The 26,018-nt window shown below is 31.7% G+C and overlaps 1 protein-coding gene across 5 annotated transcripts in view; it reads right to left on the reverse strand.

The window, feature by feature from the left end:
* NOVA1 (NOVA alternative splicing regulator 1) overlaps nt 1–26,018 on the reverse strand; it is a 138,639-nt gene that overhangs the window by 18,449 nt on the left and 94,172 nt on the right. For all 5 annotated transcript variants that reach the window (XM_084869947.1, XM_084869948.1, XM_084869949.1 and 2 more), the window contains 2 exons: nt 12,984–13,150; nt 2,443–2,514 (listed from right to left, as the gene is read on the reverse strand). In XM_084869947.1, coding sequence (XP_084726073.1) covers nt 2,443–2,514; nt 12,984–13,150 — 239 coding nt within the window. The remainder of the gene's footprint in view (nt 1–2,442; nt 2,515–12,983; nt 13,151–26,018) is intronic.

The raw sequence follows: 26,018 nt of genomic DNA on the forward strand, positions 1-26,018 counted from the left end.
AAACAATAATTTTTAATTTAAAATGGAACGTTCTGCGCTTGTACCATTTCTTCCAGTTATAAAACTGGAGACATGTCTGCGAAATGGCTGGGTAAGAACAAAGCAAACCTAAACCAGTAATAAAAGTCATTTTTTTATAGGTTTAAAAGTATTTTGACCCTTTGCACTCCGAACCATTCTGGACATTGGCTACCCAGCTACTCGACGCTAACGGCGGAAAAGTGCGTTGAATTAACTCAATTCCCCGTAATCACTAATAAACTGCAATGTCCCCTGAGAGGGGACATCCGAGTGATATGCTAGAATTCCGATGTCCCCTGAGAGGGGACAGCGGAGTGCAAAGGGTTAATTATGGAAGCAGGGGTTAATATTTCATATATCCTACTCCAGTTCCCTTACAGATCTAAATCTATATAATAAAGTGATACTAACTTAATTAGGATTATACACAAGAAACAATGTGACTTATGAACAACTAAACCCACATTACCTTCTATCTTACAATATAAATAGAATCTATTGGGAAATACTGTAGGGAATAAAACTATTGATAACATCAAGATGAATGATAACTGTAATTTCTTCAATGAATTTAAAGATTTTGTTTTGTTCTTTTATATTTTGCTTCATGTTTTCCAGGAGCTACAATGCTTGTTTATATAAGAACAGAAGAAAAACAAGTAACAATAAAACATATTTAATAAATATAACTGAGTATAGTAGACCAGAGAATAAAACCACAAATGACTTAATACTTCAAATTAGAAAAATACTAGATTCTGGCAGAATTAGATGTAGTAACATACCTAGAGAGTAAAATGTATTGGTACACATCAACATATAATTAGACTTTTAAATAAATCATTTTATAAAAGTCACATGTTCATATAAAATAAAATAATATTCATATCTAACTTCATAAAAGAATTTTCTTCCTACATCCAAAATTTTTTACTTTTTATGTTCAGAAAAAGCATTCGTTTTTTTATTGTAGTTGTATTCGTTTGCCTTGTTTTTGTTTAGAAAGAAATAAGGATGAAGTGCAAAAGAAGCATAAAAAACATAAAGCCAGTTATTTTCCCAATAGCTTTCTATTATCATATAATTATAGCTCATATAATTGATAAGGAATATAAAGCATAAACACACACACTTTTTAATTTCATGCATCACTAATACAAACTTGGTTCTCACTTTATAGACAGTATCACTTCCTTCAAAGAGAAGTGCTGTGTTTCATCACTACAGATGTATACTTTTTAAACCAATTTTTTTTGGCTAAAATGTGAGCATTATAAAGTATTTTTGTCTGAGGAAATGCTATTGCATAAAATAAAAATCAACTCCTAACATTCTATTAGTTTTTCTTCCAATTATTATTTTAATTTTTTTCTAAGATTGCAAAAGTATTAGAATCAATAGAGAAAAATAATTATGATAGCCTTATATTAGATGATATGCAAAACCCACACTTAATATATTTAGCAAATATAGTTCAAAGTTAATGATTTATTAGTCAACTATGAAAAATATATTTAAAACATAAGCTTTTAATATTTAACTAATCCCATATTATTATTAGTAAAAAAGTGTAAGTGTTAAAGAAAAAAAAACCATTTCTCACCTTAATGAAGCTCAACTCAGACAAAATGAAAATGTGTTTAATCATTTTAATAAATATATTTTTCCACAATTGTAAAGTTAAAGTACAGTATGAATTACATAAAATATTTTAGAGGATTTCCTTAAATTTGCCAAAATTAACCACATTTTGAAGAATGATCTATAAATATTCAGAACCAAACAATCATTAAACCATATTAATAAAATATATTTGTACTTTGCAGTTTGAAACTCCACCAAAGAAAACTCTAGTATTAAATTCTAAGAAAATACCATTTCCTGAGTCATTAAATAGCACTGAAATGATCAGAAATACCAATTTTCAGTTACTTTTAGATTGCTACAAATGCTTTTCATCCAAAGTTTAAAATTATTTACACAGTAAATAATGCCTGAAATAAAAAACAAATGAAAGTGCACTCACTTTTAAAGATATACCTTTGCTCAATAAGTCATATTAAACATTTATTTTGTACATATATGATATTCTTAAGTTATATACCAAGAATCCAAGGAAGAAACAATAAGGAGATCAGAAAACAACAACTCAATAAATAACCCTCAGAGCTCTTTATTCAAGTCATCGTAATTTAAAGGGGAAAATTCAAAATTATAGTAATTTTCCACCTGAATATATTTTTGTTGTTTAAAGTGAAAAATGCATACAAATTTTCAGAAATAAAACCTCTTTCCCAGGCTGTTTGGAATCTGATCGTGGTGAATGAACGAATACATCCTTAACCCACCATTATCTTTTTCTCCAGTGTGCAGCCAATCACCCGTGAAAGGTATGGTGTAGATGACAGGATGATACTGTACCTGATTAGCTCTGGAGGTGGTCATGGGATCAGATGGAGAGGACTTGGTGGTAGTTGGGGAAGATGGCAATGTCTGGGAACAAAGCAGTTTAGGAGCAAATCAACCTTTATAAGCCTTAAACTGATTATTCAAATAAAACAAAATAAAATAAAATGTAATATAACGAGAACAAAATCCTATGAACAAATTATTCTCCTATTAATTCAAATTTAATGAAATTTAAGATCAATTAAATAATCAATGTATGTAAATACGCATGCATAATAAGCATGTAAAAATAAATTCATGACTTGAAATCGTGACGGTGACTGATAAAAATTCACATGAGTATTAAAGGTATCCTGACCATATTCATGAATAGTAGTCTCTTTTCTTCCCCTTTGTTTTCTTGGGGGAAAAGAGATGGTGAAACAAAAATTCAAGAAATTCAATGAGTAAAACTGAAAGAGTAATTTTCCTATCAATGAATACAGTCGGGGATTGGAAGAAGTGGTGAAATGAAGTTTACTTTGGCATAAAAGTATCCACCTACTTAATGTGTTGAATATCACCAACAAGTTGATTCCACATGAATTTAGGGATCCATACTAAAAGCAACTAAATTTGCAGTTCTGAGTTCTTATTATCACATTATCTTCTAAAATATTAACTTTTAATAACTTTAGAGCCCGTCTGAAAATGTAAACATTAACTTCACATTAATAAACAAGTAACTAATAGCATTTTAACAAATTGCCATAATATTATTTTATCATTTATGCTAAACACTAAAAATTTAATATGGAATAATATACAATAGTATCATCAGCCTGTCTTGAAAATAAGCACAAAAATGTTAGGAACCATAATTATTGTTCACTTCACTTCCAAGCAAATAACATACTACATATAAAATGTTTTATGAGCGCATAATATATCTGTTGATTAATTCATTAAAATATTTAAAAACCTTATGTAAAAGAGTAAACTTAAAGTGTAAAATGTTAAGATTTTTTTTCTTTTTTCTTTTTCTTAAGTAGCAACCTCAGTAGATAATATTTATGAATAGGTGAAGTGGGGTAATTTTACAGTATAGACACAATTCTAATGAACATTATGTCTTATATTAATATATATTCATCAATATTACTCAGATATGAGCAAAAGCATAACTTTAAAGGTTCAGCAGTGTCAGGAAAAGTAGATGCAATTACTTAATATAGTCATGTTCATGCGTTTAAATTCAAAAGTTCTATTAGGATAGAATAAAGAAGTTAAGAGTAAAAGAAAGGATAAGAAATTCACAGGCTCCTGCTTAACTCACTGTTCTCCAAAAACAATGTAAGATTGCTTGCTACATTAGGTCATGCTTTATTTAAATAGTCCACTTCTCAAGGGATTCCTAGTTCTTCCTCAGTTGAAACCTTAGATACTTGGAGAAAAACTAGACTTAATGTTGAGTCACATCAAGGTTTTTGTTAAATCATATTTAAAAAGGGGACAGGAGCTATATTCCAAAGTAACATCTCATAAAAGGACAAATCTTTAAATCCATTTTCTGCTTTTGTTCTTTGTAATAAATTCCTGTCATTTCTCAAGAGACTTTAAATTTCCACCATTAAAATATGCCCTAATATTTTCTTTTCCTTGCAATACTATGATAGGACATATGATATTGACTTCATGCTACTATGAACTGAACAGTAGAGATTTTATTTTCTCATCTCCGGTTATATTTTTTTTTGCAGAGAATTCCTGTGAGTAGTTAGCACATTTTAAAATCTTTTTTGTAGTAATCTTATAAATATTACTGAGGAGGGTGACTAAGTAGATGTAAAATAAATCTAGAGGCTGTTTCTCCAAATATAGGTTAGAATCTAAATTCACTAACCTACCAAGTACAGGTATGTGTGCTGGGCTCCTCTGTCCCATCAGGGTAAAATCATCTAAAGTATCATGCTCACTATGACATCTACCTTGCTTGCATGGGATACAAATTCTCAACAAGGTCTTAAAATATTACAAAGACCTACATGGAAAAAGTAGTAATATCAAGTATCTCAGAATTCTTCATCACATTAATATTACCTTCTATCAATTTATTTAATATCTTTCTGCTTGGCATATATATGAAACATTGGGCATACATTAATAATCAACACAACTAAGATTCATCAATATTGTCCCTAATTCTAATGCTGTTTCTTTCCCACATATATAAAAACAATAATTTTAAACTTTGGGATAATATTAAACATTTAAAAACTCATTAAAGATTTGGTTATTAAATATAAGTTAGAGTTCATATTTTAAGTAAAAATGTAAAAATTATATAAGCTTGGGGCTACAAGGGATAATATTGTCAAAAAATTACAGCAAATTGTCTGTAAATATACTTTCTAAAATAATGAACATATAATGAAATGAACATGTGATTAGTTTTCCAGCTATCTAGTATTCCTATAGTTACTGTTAAACTGAAAGAAGGTATCCTCTCTTTACAAATTAACTTATAACAACAGATCCCAGAAAGCCTATATTTAAGTTCATCTTGTAAATACTAGTTGCAACTGTTCTCATAAAGAAGAAGTAACAAAGATATTAAAGAAATGCTTTTAATTTAAAAGGTTCTATTAATTAATGAAACAGCTTTGATAGTTTTTCTCAATCACTCCAAAAAATAGAACAGAAAAATCCAAAAGAAATATTTCAGTATATAATATAAATACACAATATGTTTGTTTCCCTAATATTTTATAAACAAAATGTTTACTCCTACCTACAACAAAGACTTCAAGTTTAGTGATTTCAAGTTAAAAAATCATTTAGTAAAATTTCTGATATACATCATGAAGATGTAACTAAATATCCATATAGTAACAATACATTAAAATATCTGTTATAAATAATATTTACAAAGGACACACTCCTCTAAAATTTATTTTTTTACCTTTATCAAGTAGTGATTATGAAGGACAGTCATTTTTATAAAAATTTTACCTTTCAAGTGGAAAGGATATTTCTGTTTACATGAATTGAATGGCTGCTTATGGATTCCACTTTAAACATTAAAAGTTGAGTTAGTTATTGCAGAAAAATTTGAAGTATTTAATAATTTTAAAATAGTGGATTCTTCAGAGTAAAGTTTTTAAAATTTCAAGATTTAACAATAGGCATTTAGTTACATATATATATATATATATATATATATATATATATATATATATAAAACTAGATTTTGGGTAATAAAACTGAAAAGTAATTACAAATTACAAAATGTATTGTTGTTAACAAGTGCCAGTTTTGCTGGACCAGAGAATATTACTATAAATAAATTCTATAATAAATAAAGCTTACTTTCAGGCAAATCTACACTAATAGATTGTCAAGAACTTCTGATATTCAGAGGTACAATGAGCACAACAATGGACAACAAATCTCAATTGTAATTTGGAATTTATCAATAGCTAACTGAGTAGCATTACTTAAGTAATCACCTTCCCAAACCTGTTTTCCAGTTATGTAAAATAAATCTGCATACCTCTCTATAATAGGTATAATATTTAAATATGTAATTATCACCTTTGGTTTTCCCTCTGACAAGTATTCTCCCCTTTCTTCCAATGCCTGACCTATCTGGAACTACTTAGTCCTAATATAAACTGGTGTTGTCTTAATTTCAAAAGATCTTTCACAATATATTCTTCTTTCATAGCTTACTTTCCTCATAATTGCTCTTCTATATTTTGTCCTTCTCCTGAACCATTCAATCCCATGTATTTCATCTTCCTTTCAACTGGCATTCTTCATTACTTAAAAGAAACAAGAATGAGCTTCCTCATCTACCACAATTGACTTCTTCACACTTCTTCAGTTTTCCAAACCACTTTTCTCCCCATCTCTGCATTCTTTTCACTGTAGATAAAACACTGAACTCCAACTCAGACTCTTCACAGCCTACATCTTAACACCCTAAAGTTGTACCTTTCCACCACTGGTGTCATCTCGTTTCCTCTGTAATCCTATCTCAAATTTCTCTGCCTTTTTAAACTCCTTTTTATTCTTTGACACAAGCCAATCCTTCTTGAGTAGCTGGGGTATGTGAGTATCTCTGATCTAACTTCTATTTCTCTCCTTTCTATATTCAAAATTTCAAATCAGCAGTTTCCACATTTCAGACCACTTTTCTTTTTACCTAACCAGCCTCTTTACCTTTAGGAAATAATGACTTTGCTCTCACCATGTTAATGAAACTAGCTTTTAAAATTTCCAATAATCTCCCATTTAAAAAGTAACTTTTTCTAATTTTTTTTTTCCTCTGGGTATTTGATCCTTTTTAGTATATTTCCTCATACTTCCTCTCCTTATTTTTTGACAGAATTAAAAATACAGATTTCCTTGTCATTATGATTTATAAAGAGTAGTTACTAGGAATAAGGTATAGTTTTACTCAGTTTATATTCACAATATTTATGAAATAAACTAATATTAATATCCCCATGTTATAAATAAAGAAACTGAGGTACAGAGAAGCAAAACAACTTGCCCTAAAATACCCAGCTGATAATTTTAAAAAGCCAAGTCTTGAATTCTGGCAGTCCTGCTCCAGACCCTGTGCATTTACCATAATGTCTCTCACGTACTTTTTTTGATACCCGCTTCTTTAGTTTATTTACTTCTTTTTTCTCTCCTACTGTGAAGACGCAAGTGAAATTAGCTCTTCTATTGCAGTCAAGGGTCTATATTTTGAATTTTAGATTCTCACCTATGCTTCTATAAAAGACTACTCTAAGAAAAAACATACTATTTACAATTCAACTTTCCTGAGACAAATATAAATGTAAATATAAATATAAATACAAATACAATAAGTGCTAAACATTCATTTATTTGCTTTCAGATTTTACCATTCTGCTAGGTTCAAAACTATATATAGCCATTTTTTATTCTTTCTGCACCATTTGGAATCAGAATAAATCAGTCTTGAAGCCTTACAAAACTGACTTTGAAATATCTTTTAACTTCATGTATTTGTCTCAACTTTCACAACCAAAAGTGAGATTATGTTCATTTTGTTCTTAAAATATTGCTTAGTCTCTTAACTTCAACCTGATACAGACATTCTATTTTTAAATGAGGTTCTCTTCTTAGAGTTTATTCAAGATTTTGAAAAGTCCCAATGAGAGAGAAATCTATTGGATTTTGTCTCACCAGCATTACTCAAACTTGGAGGCCATGAAGCCCAGTGTTAACCAGTTACATGTCCTTGGATAAGTCATTCAATTCCTCTAAGCATCAGTGTCTTTAAGTAAAGCTCGAGTTCTGTGCCTCTCTCATAGGATCTGTGTGAGGTTGGATGACATGTGATAATACATGTGTAAAGTGAGCAGCACAATAGTGGGCTCAGTCTTGACCACAAAACTTCCCTCCCTTAACTTCCTTCCTTCCTTCCTTCCTTCCTTCCTTCCTTCCTTCCTTCCTTCCTTCCTTCCTTCCTTCCTTCCTTCCTTCCTACCTTCCTTCCTTTTTTCCTGACATCACCTGGATTTGTGACTGTCACATAAAAGTTTTAGGAAATATTTCCCTACAGATCTTCAAAACTAAAGACCTACATTGCAGAACACTCAGCTAATTGTCATAGCTCTCCTTTTCTCCTGCAAACGGAACCTACAAGCACCCCGATATTCTGCCTGGATATTTAGCACAGAAGAGAACAAAGTGCTGAGGTACCTCTTCTTTTTCATAACCTTCCAGAAAAATTACAAGGGCTTGTTAGGAAATATTAGCAAGAGTCCGTAGCCTTTGGAATACGCCTCAGCCCGACATGCAAGGCTCTCCATTACCCCATCTTACCTATCTAATATTATTTTCTCCAAACTCCAACACTGATGTTCCACCTCTGTCATGATCGTTTCCATACTATTCAATAATTATGGTACCTTTTTCCTTACACCCATATTGTTTCACATGCCTAAAATAATTTTTTCTATAATTAGGCAATTCCTATTCAATCTTCAAGATTCAATTCAAGTCTTTACCTGTTTTACAATATCAAATGTCACCATATTTATTTCACACTCCTCTAAAATTTTATGGTACATTGTTTATATTATAGTTTCGGTATATAAATAAAGTTTTATATTTTTATAAATTACTTTAAGCATTTTTTATTTCTCAAAAACAAGTTATGTGCAATTTTTATCAATTTTCATGATGAAAGTAAAATTATTTATAGGCTAAATGAGACTACAAACATTTTAATTTGATTTTTTTAAAATAAGAGAATTGTTTATATGCCTATAACCACTTCTTACTTAATGTAGCTTTCCTTAAAAATATATTTGAGCCTAAAAAGAAATAAATTGCTGAAAATCTATAATAGATAAAGGAAGTTAACAAATGCTAGTCCAAATACTGATTTGTGGTTTCTAACATTTTTGCGGAGGATTCAGACTCATTACGTATAAACAAATATATTTAGAGGGGGATTTGAGGCACTTACAAGAGCAAAAGTTCAATAATCCTACGGGGAAAATTAAAAGTATAAAGCTCAAAACATAAAAAGGTAGAGATTAGAAAAATATATACAAAACTAGAGACCCTGTGCAAGAAATTTGTGCACAGGGTAGGGAAGTGTCCCTCAGCCCAGCCTGCACCCTCTCCTATCTGGGACCCCTTGAGGGATGTTAAACTGCCCGGTGGGATAGAGTTTAAATGGGCAGTCGGACATCCCTCTCACAATCCAGGACTGCTGGCTCCCTACTGCTTGTCGGCCTGCCTTCCTGATTGCCCCTAACTACTTTTGCCTGCCAGCCTGATCACCCACTCACCACTCCCATGCCAGCCTGATTGATGTCTAACTGATCCCCTACCAGCCTGTTTGCCCCCAACTTCCCTCCTCTACTGGCCTGGCCACCCCTAACCGCCCTCCCCTACAGGGAGGTCTAGGCCTTGAGTGGAGGTCTAGGCTGGCCAGGGTGTGTAGAAAGCTTGGTTTCCTCTATTACTGGGAAAACCCAAGCCCCTCAACTGCTCTCTGTGGCTGTAGCCATCTTGGTTGGGATTAATTTGCATACTCACTCTGATTGGCTGGTGGGTATGGCTGGTGGGCATATGGCTTGAGCAGAGTGATGGTTAATTTGCATATTACTCTTTTAGTTGGTAGGATAATCTGGGCTAGGAAGTGCTCTGAAATGAGTTCAGAGCTTTTAGGCAAGCAAGTCTAGTTATTTGAAAAATTTAAATGTCTCAGTTAATTGTGTATCCTAAAAATAAGACATAATATGTTTCATGCTAATTAATGTTTAATTTTGGCTTATTAACTCTTGCTGCATATCTGTGTCTTAGTATACTGTCTTCTAAAATAAGCACAATGGTATTATGTACCTCATGATAGTTTCTGGTATTAAGTTTAAAAAACAGAGTATATAATATTTTGATTATTCAATAAATATTATGATTATCTCTGTATTAGCAAACAAATATGTTTTAAATAGAAAACAAAAATATTTGAGAATTAAGAATTGACTATTTTACAATATCTAGTATCTGAGGTTGGATGTAAGGCTGTCATTCTAGATTTTATCATTTCACTCTACAAAAGAATGGTAAGACCGTTACGCACTGCTTCCCTAAAACAACTATTCTGGTTTGAAAACTGATTCAGTCAATAAATATAGGTTTTATTTGGGCAGAATATGATGATGAATAAAAAATTTTGGTTACCAACTGTATCTAGATTGCATAATTCAAAATATACCATTTTATTAAAAGTCCATAATATATGGTATAAAATTATAGCATTTAAGGCAAGTTTTAATTGTTTAAAATTAACTCTGACTTCCTATTACATATAAATTATTTTTATATATAGGTTACATATAATTTAATTTTAGAAAGCAAAAACAATGGACACATAATTACAAACATTTTTAAAAATATATAATTCCATATTCAATATTAAATACAAAAGTTACATTTCCTAGCTCCAGCATTTTAAAAACTTTAATTTTACTCTTTGCACAATCTTAACTAAAAAAAAATTCTAAAACAATCCTTCAAAGACATTACTTTTTATTAATTTGAGGACTGAAGCCCAAAGTAAATGTAAATCTTGTATCAATCACTAGTTAAGGAAAAAACTGCCATTTTAAAGGAAATTTTATTATGATTCTATGTATTAAAGTCATATATAATATATATATCATATGAAATATGTTTTAATTTATTCTAGTGGAAAATACTTTCTATTAGACATAATTATTCTATACTGGATTGTCAGCATAATGGCTTCAGAAATAAAACCATGGTCATTTAAATTTATATACTTGGAATTCTATTTAGAGAATGATCCAATAGAAAGTCTGATATTGGTAAAATAGGATACCTATAAAGTTAGAGAGAATCTTAAACTTAGAGCATAAAAAACTGTTCATCTATGATATCTAAAAATATATAAGATCTCTCTTCCAAAATTTTCAAGTATATTATTTTATTTTTATACTTACAAAAAAGAATTTTAAATGTGAAATATATTGCCCTTCTAGATTTAGTGTACTCTTTTGAGAAATCTTTTAAAATGATACTGTATTTAATACATTATTAATTACATAAAATATTAAATAATTGACAACAATATTAATTCCATGAGTATCTATAAGGCTTACAGTGAATGCAAATACACAAAAGTAAACCAATCTCTATTTTTAATACTTATCTTGAATTTAAATAATATTATGAGAAAAAGACAAATAAAAGTAAACCAAACATTTTTAAATTTTGGTGTTCATAAATCTATATAGGCACTGGATACATGGTATCCAATGAAAGTCATATGGCCATAGAGAAAATTGGAATTTTAATAATGCCTTGGGACAATTATTTGATTGTACTAGTGACTTATTAATATTAAAATTAAAAAAAATCCATTCATATCATTGTCTTGAATATACTGCCAATGATGTCGTTCTACTCCAACAGCATTTTATGTTTTACTTTTTAAAAAATCAAGATTTCCATCACACCCATAAATGTTTGAACTTCTCACATAAGTTACAAAAGAAAAGAAAGACTAGGCTGAATTAAGGTAGAAAGTCAACAGACCCTACACTTTAGTGCTTCTGTAAATTCTTAGTCACAGGTGAACTTAATGCAGAGGTCTTTAACTCACATCATAGTTTCGAACCTAGATAGAATCATGTATCACTTTAAAAGCATTACAGATATTCTTTGTATTTATCTAGCATAGATTAAAAATTCTAAAACTATAAATGTCAGTAAGGATAAAATAATCATCTGATATTTGAAGCTTTAAAATATTTAAATTCTGCCATATACAGATTAAAAGTTACTTCCTTTCAAAAGTATGAAGGGTATACAAACAAAATCTAACCATTGTGACATTAACAGAGAGTAAAATAAATGAATCATTTTATATGGAATAACAACTACCTATTCGTAATTTAAACATGGAAGTATTTTGTAACATAGTAATTAAGAGAAAACAAAATATTTTCCTATAATTTGAAAATATATTGTCTGATATTTTCTACATTTGAATGTGATAAGTCACTCTTATATTTACCTAGATATTGATAAAAATTTAATAGGTTCATAACACTGTTTTTCAATTCAGAAACATGAAATTAATAAGATTTTGAGCTACATTTCAAATTCATTAAGTGAACATAAATATTCTATAAATAAAATGTCTTGTAAAGTAATAAAAAATACATTCCTTTTGAGGGTATATTCTATTAATAGAATTATAAAAATTAAGTAGTTAATATAAAAGGGCAAATGCTGAAGCAATAATTATAAAGTATCCAATAATTTTGAATTCAAGAGTTTATGGGGAAGAATCCACCTTATTTAGTATTCAAATAATGTTATTTTTCTCCTATATCAGGTCAGCCATTACTCACTCTTAAAAACTTGCATTGTCTTTTACCAAGTAAAAACTTTGTTACAGAGAATCCCATACATTAAAAACTCACATTGGCCCTTTATGACTCTATATATATATAACACAAGTTATACAGAATATAATAGCTGAGTTGTAACAAGTAACTGTTTGCTAGGCACAAAGGTATACTTAAACATATTTGTTGATAAAAAAAATGTTGAACATAACAAATTAACAAAACAGGAATATATATATATATATATATATATATATATATATATATATGCATAATATAGTAACTATACTGAAGACTAATACCAAGATGGTATTTAAATTTTGAGGATATAGTTTAAAATTTTTATACTTTACTTAAAAATGATATAATTTAAAATAGATTAAATTCTCATAAATTATCAAATTTGTGTCTGTAAATCGTAACAGAAATGAATCACATAATTGCTCCTCGGTGTTGAAATGAATAATTCAATCAATCAAATCAATGTAAGAAAGAGAACAATCATTTTTAAATAAATAAATGACAACTGTTATTTTAAGTATTTTTAGAAAAAAAATATATAGTAAGACTAAAGGCTTCTTTGATAAGGAATTCAGACTATGCTATGAGTAGTTCTCTTTGATTTCCCAACTAAACACTCACTTGTTTGATGCGATCTGGGTTAACGGTGGTCTGGGGTTGTAGGATGCTGACTGGCTCTGTCTTGGCAACATTCTGAGGCATTTCTCGAATTTTTTCTGCAATGAATCCATGAACTGCATTCAGTGCTTCAACTGTTCCCTGGATCAAACACACTCGTTCAGTAGTACCTGTGAATAAAAGATTAATATTCAGAAAACTTTGTTTTTTCAAAAAAAGGATAATATAGTAATGCCAATAAAATAAGGTAAAATGTAACTCTAAATTAATTAAAAATATTACAAAGGAACCAAACAGAATGTATAAATCCATGTCATTTATTATTATTTTTTTTTTAACAATTTTTTACTCATGTTTTCCTAATTATCTCAGAAAGGGCCCTTGGATTCCAACGGAGCCAGATATCCTCAGTTCTGAGAGTGTCATTCATTTATTGATGTAAAAAATCCGAGCACTTACAACAGGAGTTAGTGTTACAAACTGGTGACACACAGAAGATTTATGGACGCAACTTTCAAAAAGCATAAGCTTAAGGGCAAAGCCAAACATTAATCCAGAAATTACAGGACAGTATGATGTGAAAAACAATGGAAATACCTACATGGATGATACAAACAGCTGGTCTAGAGCAAAAAGAACATTTAAGTCAATGGATAGAGGGAATCTTGGAAAGCTTACATAGAGGTACATTTCAGAATTTCTATTGCCCCTATTCACTTACCCTGCTCTCCTTTCACTCACGGGTAGCAACACCACCCCCTGACATTTTATATCTTTACCTTGTACTTTACCACTAGAATGCAAGCTCCTGGACAACAGTGAATTAGCCTGTTTAGTTTGGTGTAGTTTCCACAATACTAGGTGTACAATAAATATTCATTGTATAAATAAACCACACTGATTTTACTGATTATGTAATTTTAATAATGACATGATACCAGTTAAAACACAATTTAATACGTTTATGAAATTTTAAATTAATGAATAATTGACAAAATTTCATAAAGATAATTAACAGTATTTATTTTACATCTAGTAATAAAGTTTAGACATATGATGTGCTAAAACAAAATTGGTTGGGTCTAATACACAAGTCCTATAATCCATTTTATACTTTACAGATAAACTTTAAGGCAATAAAAAATAAATGATTAGTTTTTTAGACTAATCTTAGCTTCACTGCAGCAGACTGGTCTAAAACTGTAATATTTTCAGCATCCTAACACAACACATAAACTTACATGTCAGAAATAAATATTCCTTTATTAAACAGTTATCAAAAAATAAAAGAATGGTATTTTAAAACAAAATATTTATTTTTTTAACTAATATAAAAACTTCCAATATCTACCTACTATTATGTTTCCTTTTGGTAATAATTTCAAAATTCTAAGCCACTCTATAAAGTATTTTTAAAGTACACTGTGAATGACAGAGTTACGAAAACACAAATATTGATGAAATCACGGGGAGTTTATATTGTTTTAAGGACCAATAGCCAAAAAAATATTAAAAAATTATCATCTTTTCTTTTAGGAAAAAAAAGACTTTAATCACAAAATTAGGGGAAGAATTAAAGTATTAATTATGAATATACCTCAATTAAATTTTCATGATTTAAACAATGATGATTCATATCTATGAAAAGTTAAGCTTTCTAAGTTGAACAAAATATTTTTAAAAAGAACAAGTATATCTTTCATTTATAAGGATGAAGAGAATCCATAATGTGAGTTTGAAGGCTTAGTACTTTCTATTTCTCCAAAACAGCTTTTTCATCCTTTTCTATCTTGATGTATCTCTGTGGCTCTTGGGTAAAATGATCTAGTTTATAGAAATACTCTAGGGGGTCTTTACAAGGTTGTATTAATTGTTCAATAAATGTCTAGAAAGGATGAGAATCGATCGATGGAACTCATGCAAAGTGTTTCATCTAAGTTGGCAAACAAAACCACCCACAGCTCAGATTACATTCCTGCTTTTGGAGACTACTAGAGAGCTGGGTATGCCAAAATAGGAAAGGAAACCAGTGCAACCTCAATAGTGATTTTTAAAAAAATTTAAAATGGCACGATATAACTCAAGAGATTATACAATCCACATTGCTTTAAAATTCTAATATAACAGAATGCACAACATATTAGACAACAAGTAACCACAATACACTTGTAATTTTATAGCTAACTGGTAGTAAATGGAAATCACTGAGTCATAAAGAAATATGATTGCTTAAAGTTCATACAGCATGTATGAGACAATTTGAAGAGTTTACAGGGACATATTATTTGAGTATTAAATTATACCACTGCTATTAGAACTGTGTCCAAGAAGTGGGAAAAGGAGACTGTACATCTCCACTGGGAATGGCTATAATCCTCAGCAGAGATGCTGTCATATTCTTCTCTTGAACTCCAATGGCCTTTACACTCAGATAACACAAAACTGTAATTTTTAGGAAAAAGTCACAAAGAGGAAAGACTGTCAGGTATATGACCAAACTGTGTAACAAAAATGAGCCTATAAATCATAAAAGTTGCTGTTTTTTGTCATTTTAAAGGCTTTTAGGATCCATTAGTGTCTAAACTAAACTGCCAGTTATTTATCATTTTATTTAACAGGAACATTTACTTCTCTTTGCAACAGACTAGCTAATAAAAGCTGAAAAATAGTTACATAAAAGTATTGCCCACATTTCTTATAATGTAAAGATATAGGTGTATAAGACGCCATTAATTTGAAATTACAGTTCTAAGGAAGATTAGAAAAACTCTAACAAGGAGGGGCAATGCCGAATTAGGTAATGAAGTTTGGAATGGCTTTAAGTTTTGAATTCACATGAAATATCATCTTTCATATCAAATGAAAAGAGATGTTTCTAAAACTAGGCACAATTATCAAACCTATTCCATGCAAAATTTAGATAGAAATTTAATAAAATATTTGCACTCTGTGGTACTGTAGCCTGGGACAAGTTACCTCAACCGTTCCTGGTCCTACTCATCTGTGCAGTGGAACCCTTTGGTTCTTATCTACCCAGCCTCTGTTTCTTTAGGTGGTAGAGCTCTTTCTTACGTCATATTTCTTTTCTATTAGATCATTCTCAAAAGCAGGAAAATATGTTATTGTTTCTTCAATTTTTAAAGACTCCTTCTCCTTAAGACAGAATGAGAACATTACCCTTTGACCAATCAAATAAAATAACTGATTTAGACAAAGATCATAAAAATGATAACATGAAAGGTTAGTGGGAAATTCTCAATGGAAAATTTAGGCAGTCACCATCTGACTTCACTGATCAATATTAGCATAACTAGTGTGAAAACCAAACATAGGCCTCCTGATGTGATACAATATGAAGCCCAGGGCACCTACTAAAAACTATGTCCCCAAGTAACTGAACTTAAATCTAACTGAATATTTACACTATATTACAGTTTACAAATAATAATGGAAATTGTAAATTTAATGTCACCTCGAGGAAGCAAACATAATTGTGGCAACCTGATCAGAAGTACATATTAGTGTCAAAGAATTAATGTTAATTTTCAAAAGCACCATTTTTCTTTTAATTTTCTTTTCTTAATATATTTTTATTGATTTCAGAGAAGGAAGAAGCGGGAGAGAGATAGAGACATCATTGATGGAAGAGAATCATTGATCAGCGGCCTCCTGCACACCCCCCATTGGGGACTGAGTCCATAACCAGGGCAGGTGCCCTTAAACAAAATTGAACCTGGGACCCTTCAGTCCACAGGCGGATGCTATATCCACTGAGCCAAATCGGCTAGGGCTCTTTTTGTTTTCTAAAAATGCAAACTGAAGTATGTACAGGTTAAATGATGGGGATTTGCTCCAAATATTTCTGTAACAAGGAAATAAGAAAATGAAGTAGATAAGCCCAAATCTTGATACTGTTGCTATATAAGAAGCATATAAAGGGTTCATTGTATTATGTGTGTGTGTGTGTGTGTGTGTGTATGAATGTGTATGTGTATATATGTATATATATACATATATACATATATACACATATACACACATGCATACATATAAACACACACACACACACACACTTATATATAAAAGCCTAAGCAACCTTTAGGACTGAACTACCCAAGCGACTGCCCAACCAATCGCTATGATGCACACTGACCACTAGGGTGCAGACGCTCAATGCAGGAGCTGCCCTCTGGTAGTCAGTGTCCTCCCACGCCAACCTTTGGCAGTCCCTTCCCTCCTTCCTGGCCTCCCTATTAGCCCCGATAGTGGGTTCCATCTGGCAAACTTCCTGTGGACCCTCCCCCTGGCTGGCCAACCTCCCAGGTCCCTCCCCACAGTTGTCCGGCCCCCTGATAGGCCTAGATTGCCAGCCTGGCCGAGAGACCTCACCTATGCTGAATTCGTGCACTTGGCCTCTAGTAGATAATAATACGTACATGAATAAACTTTGTTTCACATACTCACAACTGTAAAACTATTTTTGCCCCACCCTATCATGAAAATTAGTGAACTTTTTTAGATGTAAAAAAAAACACACACATCAATATATGTTACTGAGAATACAACTTAATGTCTTATGCTAGACACTGAGTTAAGAATGAAAATATATAAATCTTTAGGCAATATTAGTGTCAACCAAGTAAGAACTTTGGTTAGATGAGTGACAATGAAGCATTTCAAAATGAACAATTAACACAAAAATATAGTAGAATATTAATAATTCTATGACAACCTATAGACAATATCTTTGGTCTCATAAAGAACTGAGAGTGCCATTTAATAATGCAATAGGAAAAAATGAGCTTTAAAACAAAACATGACATGTGGTAAAATTTTATAGTAGGATAACAGCTACTTGTGTGTATGTATTATGTGCCATTAATGTCAGCTCAGACTCCTGGTGACTGTATGAATGACAGAGACCCACAATTTCCTGTCCTCAACAGCTTTGCTTATCAGCTCCTGTAAACTCATACCTAGGGCTTATTTTAGCACTGAGAAATTGCTAATTCAGGATAGTTAATATTCTGAATGAATAGGGTTTCTTTCTTTCAACATAAATTAGTTACTATCATTTTAAGAAATATCTCCCATTTTGTTACATATTTTCAAACACATTTAACATTTTCAAAATACTTGGACTCAACTATTTCTGAGCAGTAATAAGTGGTAACCTCAAGATTTTTGGGGGGTTATATATGTCTATTTATCCTAATTTCAATGATACTCTGTGATTAGTATGTGCTCCATCAATTTCCATATTCTTTCCCTTACTGCTAGTTATCCCTGTTGTTTGTTGGCATATCTGATTCTAACAGCTCCTCTCTTTACTTTTACTTTGCTGCTTCTTATTCTCAACTGATAATCTGCTTGATAATCAGGTAAGCAAGGCTGTTAAAAGCATATACACTACCAGTATAAATAGGTTTCTAGTGACAACCATAGCAAAAGCTCGACCTTTTCGAAATCTATTTTGCCTTTTTTCTTCTGAATTTGAGGTCAGTGTCAACAGGTAAAATATTCCTTTAATGGTCTCTTTAAGTTTAAACTGTATGTAGGCATTTTTATTTTAAAAAGATAGAATAATTTTTAAATGAATAAAGCAACTTGCATTAGTATTTCACTCTTTTCAATCTCTAATCACGATAACTTAATCACTTGCATGTCTTTGCGGTTTAACAAAAGCAAAAGCATCAGTTAATTGACTTTCCTTTAGATTAATGATTAAAAGTACAGAGTATCACCCTGGCCAGTTGTGGCTCAGTTGGATAGGTGTCGCCCCATGTACCAAAAGTTTGATTCCCCGACAGGGCACTTGCCCTGGCTGTGGGCTTCATCCCAGGTAGGCAGCAGATCAATGTTTCTCTCTCACATCGATGTTCTCTCTCTCTCTCTCTCTCTCTCTCTCTCTCTCTCTCTCTCTCTCTCTCTCTCCTCTCCATTCTTCTAAAAATCAATAAAAATATTAAAAAACAGAAAAAGTACAGAGTACCATCATTATCAATAACATGTATTACAAATTTATGGTTACACAGAACAAAATATGTTATTTTAAAAGATGAGAATCACAATAATAACTTTAAAATTTTTGAAAGATTCAAACACAAAAAAGTATCTTTAATACATTACCTTTCAACAGATGTTATCATTTCTTTAAAACATATCACCTGCAATAATCTATACATGAGAAACATCCATTCTTATTAATACTTTAAAAAAATATATATTTTATTGATTTTTCACAGAGAGGAACAGAGAGGGATAGAGAGTTAGAAACATCGATGGGAGAGTATCATCGATCAGCTGCCTCTTGCACACCGCCCACTGGGGATGTGCCCGCAACCATGGTATATGCCCCTGCCCGGAATCGAACCCGGGACCTTTCAGTCCGCAGGCCGACTATCTATCCACTGAGCCAAACTGGTCCCGGCCTTATTAATACTTTTTATAAATAAGATGATTTACATGCACTTCTTAGGTTATATTTATTGCTGTCATTTCATCAGAAAAAGTCTCAATTAAGGGTAAATACATCAGCAAAACCCCCACTAACAGATATTTAATCGTTTGCTAGGTATGGGAATATAATATTACATTCATTCAGAGGAAAATATATACGTTACCAATTTCAAAAAATAAAGCCAATTCAAAGATATTTCTAAGTTTACAACCATACATCTTTTCCTTTGACTTGGTTTCTTACCATGTCTTTATACTCATAGGGAAAAGCTTGAAAGTTTAAGGAATTTTATAACATCTCATAACATTATTCCAAGATGAGTGCTTTAAACGGTGATTATACTTCCTTAAATATACAATTTTATGATTTATAAAAATGTTATGTACACATATTTAATATATCAATGTAATTAGTATATTATATAACCAATAGTATGTAATTTAATGGTATAATAACCATGGCAGATAATTATTATCTCCAACTTATAGGTAAGGAAGTAAAAGCAGATGGTCAGGACACGTAACTAACAAATAAAGTTTTGTCAAATATCACATTCTTTCCAATATAAACATATACCTTCTGAAAATGTAATGTTAGGTCAGTTATCAAATTATATCCATTTCAGAAAGGCACATATGTTTCAGCTTAATGAAAACAAAATAATTTTCACCAAGTTTCATTTTTTTTAAAATACACTGAGTTGTATAATAAACCTCACTTAACAGATTTATTCCAAAGTTAATATAAAGTAAATTGAACCTTCTTTGCAGAGAACAAACCACCAAAGAAGATAGTAACTGTGCATTAGTTAATTTTAGGCTACTAGCAAATTTTTAGAATAAGTTTTCAGATCAAATAAAGCACTTAGGAAATGGCCGCAAAAAGTTCAGTTCAGTTTGTAACTGCAGCTTTTATACCACTGCACAGTTATGCACATTTGATCATGCCTCCTCCTACCCTACCTATCATTATTGCTAAGGGGGAAATATGCTATTTCAATGAGAGACCTTTAAAAAAGAAATCATAGGAATTGACAGCTCATAATATAAAATAATAGTTGCTTTTGTTCTCCAGGTGATTGTATCTCAACACAACCATGTGTCTACTTCTAAACTGTAGAAATTTGCAAAGGGCCATTCTAACATGCTTTAGTCCTGAGCCAATGTAGTGAAGACAATTCCCTATTTATAAAGCATGCTTAACATTAAATGACAGATAATAAAGCCAAAATATATTTTTCAGATAAATTTAAAAGTACTCATATTTTTGGGAATGTGTTTGGAAGGGGAAGGGGAAAACAGTCAATAATACTGTGATGAGTTGTATACAGATGATTACTATGCTTAGTGTGGTGATCACATTTTAAGATACATAACTATTGAATTCTATAATATACAGCTGAAATGAATATAACATTGTATATAAACTGTACTTAAATAAAAATAATTTTAAGTACTCATATTTTCCAAAAAAATAAAAATGAGAAAATGAATGTCAATCAAGAGTAGATGTCCAAATTCTCACTAACTCACTCTCTGTCCCCTAAATGCAAATGACATACTCATTTCCTTTAAAACAGCCAGGAGCCTAGGAGACTCTACCATCTGAAGAAGCCTGAGGTACGAAAGCAGACATATCTGAAAGTCTAAGTAACAACTACGGTATGCTCTTATGTATATTGTAATTCATTTCCAGTTTTTAAATTATGAGGTAATGCAAAAGCTCCTGCCAACAGTTATGGTGATGACAAGTTATTCATTCATCCTTAGAACAGGTTGATGCTAAATTCAGGAATTCCTACCATCCTGGTTTGGCCAATGTAAAATTGCCAAGACTAAATTTTATTAAAAATGTAATTACATTTTCCTGTGTATATATAAAAGAGACTTTCTGACTTTGCGTCTATTCCCAATCACTGCCAACATTTTTGACACAGATTCGTACTCTTAATATCTGCATTAAGAAAAATGACACCTGGGATTTTTTAAAAATTTTTTTTATTGATTTAAGAGAGGAAGGGAGAAGGAAAGAGAAACATCAATGATGACAGAGTTTCATTGATTGGCTGCCTCTTACTGGGGATTCAGCCCTCAAGCTGAGCATGTGTCTGACCGGGTACAAACCATGACCTTATGGTTCACTGGTCAGTGCTCAAATACTGAGCTACACAGGCCAGGCAGCACTTGAAATTTTTGTAGCTATCTCTTATGTAATAGGAGTTCACTTGCAGAATTTTAGGGACCATGCTTGGAAGCTGAAAAAAACAATGTGCAACAAACATGGTATCAAGTTAAGCTCAGAAACTCAGAAGTGTGTCAAGCGGTGGTATGCATAGCTAATCAAAGTCATTTGTAAGGAAACAACATATTACTAGACAGGCAGCTTGGTAACAAATCTGGGGAGTGCTGCTGCCATAAGCTAGGAGCTAGATGAACATCTCCGCTGATGACCCCATTCCTAACATATAACATAAGCTATCACCTTTGAGTTCTAATATACATTAATGGACTAGCCAAATTTAATCAGTGACATTATTCCATAATTTCTTTAAAAATATGGTTATTAAAAAATAATCATACTTATGCTGTGTCAATATATCCAATGTGAAGGCAAGGCCCACATCTGCATGTATTTTAAGAAGGAGTAAAATTATTTAAGTCAGTGAATGATAACAAATGTCATATTATTGATCACACACACACAATATTAAATAAATGCCGAGGAAGCATGAACAATTTGACCCATGGACTTGCTGGGAGAAGGAATATGGGAAAATAAGTTAGTAAAGATTTGAAAAAGACTAAATTTGAAAAAGAATATACTTTAAAAGTTTTATTAAAATATGTGTGCTGAGATTACATAAAATGCCAAAATGTTTTAAAATTGTGGTAAATTATACAATTTGACATTCAAACCATGTTTTAAAAGTTTATTTTTTAAGTATTACAGATGTCCCAGTTTTTCCTCCATTGACCCCTTTTAGCTTACACCCACCCCAGCCCAGGCCTTCACCATCCTATTGTCTGTGTCCATGGGTTATGCGTATATGCATATAAAAAGGTCTTTGGTTGATCTCTTCCCAGCCACCCACCCTCCACTGCCTTCCCTCTAAGATTTCCAGTCTGTTTCATGTTTCTATGCCTCTGGATCTATTTTGTTCTTTAGATTCCACATGTAAGTGAGATCAAGTGACAATTATCTTTTTCTCATTTATTTCACATAGCATAATACTCCCCAGGTCCCTCTATGCTGTCTCAAAGGGTAATAGGTCATTATTCGTACTGCTGTATAGTATTCCATGGTGTAAATGCATCACAACTTTCTTATTAACTCATGCACTTTAGTTAATGTACAATTCAGTGGCATTAATTTTATTCACAAGGTTTTATAAATATTACCATATCCTATTTTATCACTTCAAACAGAAAGTCCATAACCATTAAGAAAAAAAAAAAAATCCGCCAAAACCGGTTTGGCTCAGTGGCTAGAGTGTCAGCCTGCGGACTGAAAGGTCTCAGGTTCGATTCCTGTCAAGGGCATGTACCTTGGTTGCAGGCACATCCCCAGTAGGGGGTGTGCAAGAGGCAGCTGATGGATGTTTCTCATTTGTGTTTCTAACTCTATCCCTCTCTCTTCCTCTCTGTAAAAATCAATAAAATATATTTTAAAAAAAAAGAAAAGAAAAAAAAATCCCTATCTCCAATTCCCCTTGTAACCTCTACTTTTTGTTCCCATAAATTTGCCTATTCATCTTATTTCATGTAAGTTGAATTAAATTTATTTGTATTATGTCTGGCTTACTTCACTTAGCATAATATCTTCTTCCTTCATGTTGTAGTATAGGAATTTTATTCCTTTTTATGATTGAATAATTTTTTCTTATATATATATGCCACATGTTGTTTATCCATTCATCTACTGATGAACACTTAGGTTGTTTCTACCCTTTGGCTATTGTGAATAATGCTGCAATGACCATTAGTGTACAATCTATCTGCTTAGGTCCCTGATTTCAATATGGTAATTCTGTATGTAGTAGCTTTTGGAGGAACAGCTAAACTGTTTTCTATAGCAACTCTGCCATTTTATATTTTTACCATCAATGTACCCAGGTTCCAATTTTTCCACATGCTAAGAGTCATTATTATTATTTTTGTAATATATTTTATTGATTTTTTACAGAGAGGAAGGGAGAGAGATAGAGTTAGAAACATCAATGAGAGAGAGTCGTCGATCAGCTACCTCTTGCACACCCCCTACTGGGGATATATGCCTGCAACCAAGGTACATGCCCTTGACCAGAATCAAACCTGGGACCTTTCAGTCCGCAGGCTGACGCTCTATCCACTGAGCCAAACCGGTTTCGGCATTAGTTATTATTTTTAATAGAAAATCCTAAAAGGTGTGAGGTTTTGATTTGCATTCCCTCAATGACTAATGATGAGTATCTTTTCACTGCTTAGTGGCCATTTGTACATTTTATGTGGAGAAATGTCTATTCACATTCTTTGACCATTTTTTAATTTGGTTGTCTTTTATTATTACTGGGTTTTAGGAGTTCTTTATATATTCTAGTTATTAATGCCTTATAATATATATGATTTGCAAGTACCTTCAGATATAAGGGTTTATTTCTAGACTTTCAATTATATTCCATTGATTTATACATCTATCCTTATATGTCAGTACCTCACTCTTGATTGCTAGAACATTGTCATAATTTTTGAAATCAGGAAGTGAGCCCCCCAACTTTGTTCTTTTTAAAGATTGTTTTGGTTCTTTGGTGCCTCTTGACAATTCCATATGAATTTGAGGACCAAGTTTTCCATTTCTGGAAAAAGAAGAAGAAAAAATTTGAAATTTTAATGGGGATAAATTAAATCTGTGTTGCTTTGTTTAGTATTGATATCTTAACAATATTAAGTTTTCCTACTCATTAACTTTGGATAATTTTTCATTTATTTAGGTCTTCTTAGTCTTTCATCTCCTTTATTAAATTCCTAGAGATTTTATTTTTTCAGATGCTGTTATAAATAAAATCCTTTTTGCAGTTGTTCATTGCTGATGTATAGAAGCAGACTGTTTTTTTTGTATATTGGTCTTATAACCTAAACTTTGCTGAATTTGTTTATTAACTGTAGTAGTTTTCTTATAGAGTCTTTGGGGCTTTATATACATGGGGTCATGTCATCTACAAAATATTTTTACTTCTTTCTTTTCAATTTGTATATCTTTCAAGAATATACCATGTTCAATTATTCTGATTAGAACTACGAATAATGACTGAATAGCAGTGGTGAAAACAGGCATCTTTGTCTTAATCTTGATCATAGCAGGAAAGTTTTCAGTGGTTTACCACTAAGTGTGATATGAGCTGTGGGTTCCATAAAAGTCCTTTTTCACAATGGAAAAAGCAGCAATATTTTGTCAAAAAAGAAAATACTAACTTACCACTAATACACCCTGCTAATCTATATTCTCCCTCTGCATTATTGTTTGGCTATAACTATGGTGCTGAGCATAGTCAGCAACACATTTTTAAATAAAGTCAGAGAAAAATGTGACTTGTGGGCTGGAAGTGAGGCTGAGCAGTTCCTCAAAGTTCTTCAACTCCCTTGCTTAAAAATTATTAGAGTATTCTCTCATGTAAAAAGACAATGGAGCATCTTATCATTTTGTTTTCCAACATGGAGTATTAAAGAATTATAATATGAAAACATCAAAATATCTTACAGTTACAGGGGCTAAAGGTGAGATAAGAAAATAGATACTACATCTAACAGAAGTTTGACAATAACTCAACCTGTTATATAACAAATCAAATTTAACTTACTTAACTATTATATCCTTAAGTTTGAACTATTATAGTTTTAAAATATATGTCTCAGAAAATGGCTAACCTGGTTTTCTATAATAATTTTGTATAATTCCAATTCTTGTTTCATATAAGCCTCTCTCCTATCTTTGTCTATTATTCTGAATTATTTTAATTCTATGAATAAAACCTGTCAATTTTTATCCCAGGTTAGATGTTACCTGGATGTAACAAGAGTGATTTCCTGTCTGATACATTCATGCACTATCATAGGAATGCATAACTTGTCATGGGCTTAAACCTCCTGACCCTCTGGACAGTCCTCTTGACTTCTGATCCACTTGAAGACAGATCCTTGGACTCCTGGTCACCCCCTGGCCTCTGATCCATGTGAGGACAGATGGCTCTCTGTCATTCTCTGGCCTCCTTTCTTTTGGAAAGCACTGCTGGGCCTTTGGTTTTCTGTCCTTTCCTTAGTTTCTGGCCTCCTGCCCTTATTCATTAATGTGGCACTGTGATTAAGTCCTTGAGTATGTATCATTTATTAAGTTCATTTGAGTCAGCTGTTCCCCTCACCAGTGGCTACCACAACACCTCAGTTTCTCACTACTCTTGCCCCTCCCCTTGAAGACCACCACATCATTTTAAGAAGTAGAAAATAAATGTCTGTGGCATCATACCTTTAAAACAGTAAGCTGGACTATAACCATCTTCCTATGAGATGACCATTCCTCATATTCCTATATGGCTAAGTTACCAGCAG

The sequence above is a fragment of the Pipistrellus hanaki genome (assembly GCF_964339955.1).
Source record: "Pipistrellus hanaki genome assembly, chromosome: 1".
Lineage (NCBI taxonomy): Eukaryota > Metazoa > Chordata > Mammalia > Chiroptera > Vespertilionidae > Pipistrellus > Pipistrellus hanaki.